We start from the raw sequence: 3757 nt of genomic DNA, 5'->3' as shown, positions 1-3757 counted from the left end.
TGGAACTAGTAATGTTCAAGCATTTCAAATTTGCCAAGGGTACTCACTTAGCCAAGCAGGGAAAAGAGATTTGTAGGTGTTTAAAATAAGTTGCTTTGTCTCCAGAAAGGATCAGTTCTGTAGACTTAACAACATGAGTTTAATCTGCTAAATTAGACCAGCAAGAAAAGAAGAGCCTATACCTGGACTTTGAGGCATATGTTATTTTGCTAGGAGGATTAAAAAAAAAAAAAAAAGTTCCCTGTTAACCACAGAACTCCTCCATTGGAAAGGATTTTGAAAGAAATGAAGAAAACCACCAGAAATGAAATCAGTAGCTTCATGGCCTTCTGTTGACTGGACTAGACTTTTCTTCCTGCCATTCCTTGGAATAACACTGTACAGGATGTCTGCTGAGGTCATCCATCAGGTAGAAGAAGCACTTGATGAAGATGAGAAGGATGCACTTCTTTTTTTGTGCCGAGATGTTGCTGCAAATGCGGTTCCACTGAATGTCAGGGATCTTCTGGATATTTTAAGAGAGAGAGGAAAGCTGTCTTCTGTGAACTTGGCTGAGCTGCTCTACAGAGTGAGGCGGTTTGACTTGCTCAAGAGGGTCTTGAATATGGATACCCCGACAGTGGAGGCCCTCCTGCGCAGGCACCCACATCTGATTTCAGACTATAGGGTGCTGATGATGGAGATTGGTGAAGATTTGGATAAATCTGAGGTGTCCTCACTAATGTTCCTCATGAGAGATTATACGGGCCGAAGCAAGATAGCCAAGGATAAGAGTTTCTTGGATCTTGTGGTTGAATTGGAGAAGCTAAATCTGGTTGCTCCAGATCAACTGAATTTATTAGAAGAATGCCTAACGAACATCAACAGGATAGACCTGAAGACAAAAATCCAGAAATACAGGCAGTCAGCTCAAGGAGTGGAAACAAATTATGTAAATGCTCGCCAGGCATCTCTGCCAAACTTGAGTGTTAAAGATCCTTCATATAACCTAAGGCTCCAGAATGGCTGGAGTAAAGAACAAAGGCCTATGATGGGACCACCTGACATTCAAAGAGAACCAGTGAAGAGACCCATTCAGGAATCAGGAGCATTTTTGCCTCAGCACACAGTAGAAGAGAGATATAAGATGCAGAGCAAGCCCCTGGGAATCTGCCTGATAATTGACTGCATTGGCAATGACACAGAAAGCACTCGCTCCTGGAACTCCACACTGAACTCAACAGCCTGGTGTATGATTGGAACAGCAAAGTGTCTGCTAAGGAGCGATACTACGTCTGGCTGCAGCACACTTTGAGAAAGAATCTCTTCCTCCCTCACAAATAAAAAGTCAAAGTCAAAAAAAAAAAAAAAAAATAAAATAAAATAAAATAAGCAGCTTTCCATAGGTAAGGAAGGTGCATACTGAGAAGTTCAGCGAATACTAGGGAGAGGAGGAATGACAAGATTCTTTACCCTGAGAACTAGGTTGTGAATGGACCCTTTCAAGTTAGTGGCTCAGTGAGGCTAGCCTTGGAAGATGGAGGTATTTGGATTCAGAAAGGCTGGTGAATCACAAAAAGACAACTTGACTTCAGAGAAGGCCAGCCAGTAGCTGGCAGCATGGAGAAAAAGCAAATTAGGTTAAGTGAAAATGACATCTCATTTACCAAGTCATCCATTCTGATGGCCACCTACAGGTCCTTTGCAGAATCATCCAGGGCCCACTGCCTTGACCTTTGTTCTTAGGTTGGTGCTACTTGTTTGTGAATGTTGCTCCAGATCTCATCTGGAATGTGTGCTGTGCATGTGTGCTGTTTGGGGGACAGAGAGGTAAAAGGGGCACTTTGGGGCCCCACTGGGAGTTCAAGCCACAGCCCACCAATATACAGTAACGAAGTAGAGCTGAAAGACTGAAGTCAGCCAAGCTGTCCTCTCATTTCAAGGTGGCAGTCTTCCCAGCTCAGGTCTTTGGTGGCAAATCAAATATTCTATTACATTATTTTCCAATTTCAGGCATTTCCCCAGCTGGACTCTCAAGTGGAATATTTTCCAAAAGTTCAGAAACAATGTCCTGCTCGCCATCTGCCTTGATGGCCTGACATATTGGACACTGACTCTGGGACCAAAACATGTGTGGCCCAAGGACACCATCCTTCCGCTGGCTTATGGCACCTGAGCGATAGTGGAAACACAAATCTCTAACAGCGTGACTGCAGGCCAACATGCTATTCAGCCTCACTGGTATTTATTTAGCACGTGTTAGGTGAATATAGACTAGATCCACCCTCAAAAGTTCAGTCTCCCATTCTCCAATCAGTAATAATGACAGTTTGACCTTTCCCAATATGGTTATACAGCATCTTTAAGATACCAAAGGCACTTATGTGCAATGTTGTAGCACCAGTCTGACCTGACTAGGTGTGCTGTCAACAACTGGACCTTGAATCCTAAGCAGGTAGTTTGCTCTTCACTCTTGCTGTGTCTCCAGCTTTCCTGTGAATCACTGCCTGTATTTTAGGCTACCACATCTAAGGATAATTCATGTTCTTTAAAGGGAGCAAAGAAGAAGGGGCACAGCTGGAGCTGGAACTCTGCAGCTGTCTTAAGAGCTGGCCAGGAATAGCTGAAAGGAACTCGAGCCAAAAATTCTACACCCATTAGCCAGTATGATGAAAAGTGATTAGCATTTAGTACAACCATGGCAACCTCTAAATTCAAACAAGTCCCTGCTCCCAGCTCCCTGTAAACTTGCTCAGCTCCAGCTCTTCCTGATGTTGACGTCACTAACTGGTGATACCACTCATTTCCCTGAGTGACCCACCTTTACTTCCTCCAGCCCCTGGAACTGACCCTGGAGGGATGGATCCGTGTGTGCAGCTGGATGAAAACCAATGCAGATGAGAAAGGACAGGGGCATGGAATGGTTGAAGATGGAGTTTTAGCTAATCACCTTGAATCCTGAGGACACTTGGGGCACTCTGGACCTCTACTGGCCTGGGAATTTTGTGACAGAGGCAGTGCTCCTTTTGACAGATCAATTGTCTTGAAAGGAAGTATTTGTGTGTTGGTTGACACCACACCAGTGCTGTTTTTATCCTGATGAACAAGGCATGGGTATTCAACACTGAACCTAGGCATCCTGGAGTAAAAAGTTTGGTCTGTTCTTCTTAACACAGGAACCACGGTTACCACAGCCAGGAGGTGGTGAGCCACCACAGCTGCTTTAGCCAAGGGCAATAGGCTCAGCTGCCTTCAGGGGCAAGGAATGTAACATCAGTGAGTGAAAAGGAACTAACTCTAGAGTAACAGGGAGAAGTGGGGTCTAAGGAAAACTGAAAACTATGCCTGTCTTTGAATGGGAGGAGAAATATCACCAATTACTGAAATGCAGAATGGTGGGTACTCTGTGTGTGTGTGTGTGTGTGTGAGAGAGAGAGAGAGAGAGAGAGAGAGAGAGAGAGAGAGAGAGGGAGAAGGAGAGACAGGCAGAGAGACAGAGATAGGGAAAAAGAACAGCACAATCATCTCAAAAACTTTTTAGAAACACCAGACTTAAAGAAAACACTGAATGGGCAAGTCATATCCATCCATATATAAGTGATGGTCCACAAGCTAATCTGTTTACAGCCCTAGCTTAAGTAAATAACAGAGATCTCATTTCACAAAGCAGCCCATTACATGTAACAGCTTTTTTCATGTGTTCATCTTTTTATAAATATCTTGTACTCATTAACCTTTTTAACTCATTGAAAAATCTGTATTAAGCACTTCCTATCCT

The 3757-nt window shown here is 43.8% G+C and overlaps 1 protein-coding gene across 1 annotated transcript; it reads left to right on the top strand.

Moving 5' to 3' along the window:
* Window positions 1-312: 312 nt before the first annotated feature.
* On the top strand, window positions 313-1341 carry LOC114109370 (CASP8 and FADD-like apoptosis regulator). The gene has a single exon (XM_042235982.2). The coding sequence runs from the start codon at window positions 386-388 to the stop codon at window positions 1292-1294; it is 909 nt and encodes a 302-aa protein (XP_042091916.2). The 5' UTR covers window positions 313-385; the 3' UTR covers window positions 1295-1341.
* Window positions 1342-3757: the final 2416 nt, after the last annotated feature.

The sequence above is a fragment of the Ovis aries genome, chromosome 19 (assembly GCF_016772045.2).
Source record: "Ovis aries strain OAR_USU_Benz2616 breed Rambouillet chromosome 19, ARS-UI_Ramb_v3.0, whole genome shotgun sequence".
Classification (NCBI taxonomy): Eukaryota; Metazoa; Chordata; class Mammalia; order Artiodactyla; family Bovidae; genus Ovis; species Ovis aries.
The sequence above is the reverse complement of the archived record's forward strand: the minus strand, read 5'-3'. Positions and strand labels throughout refer to the sequence as shown.

Coding starts and splice junctions, on each gene's coding strand:
- LOC114109370 (XM_042235982.2), top strand. CDS start 386: ATGTCTGCTGAGGTCATCCATCAGGTAGAAGAAGCACTTGATGAAGAT.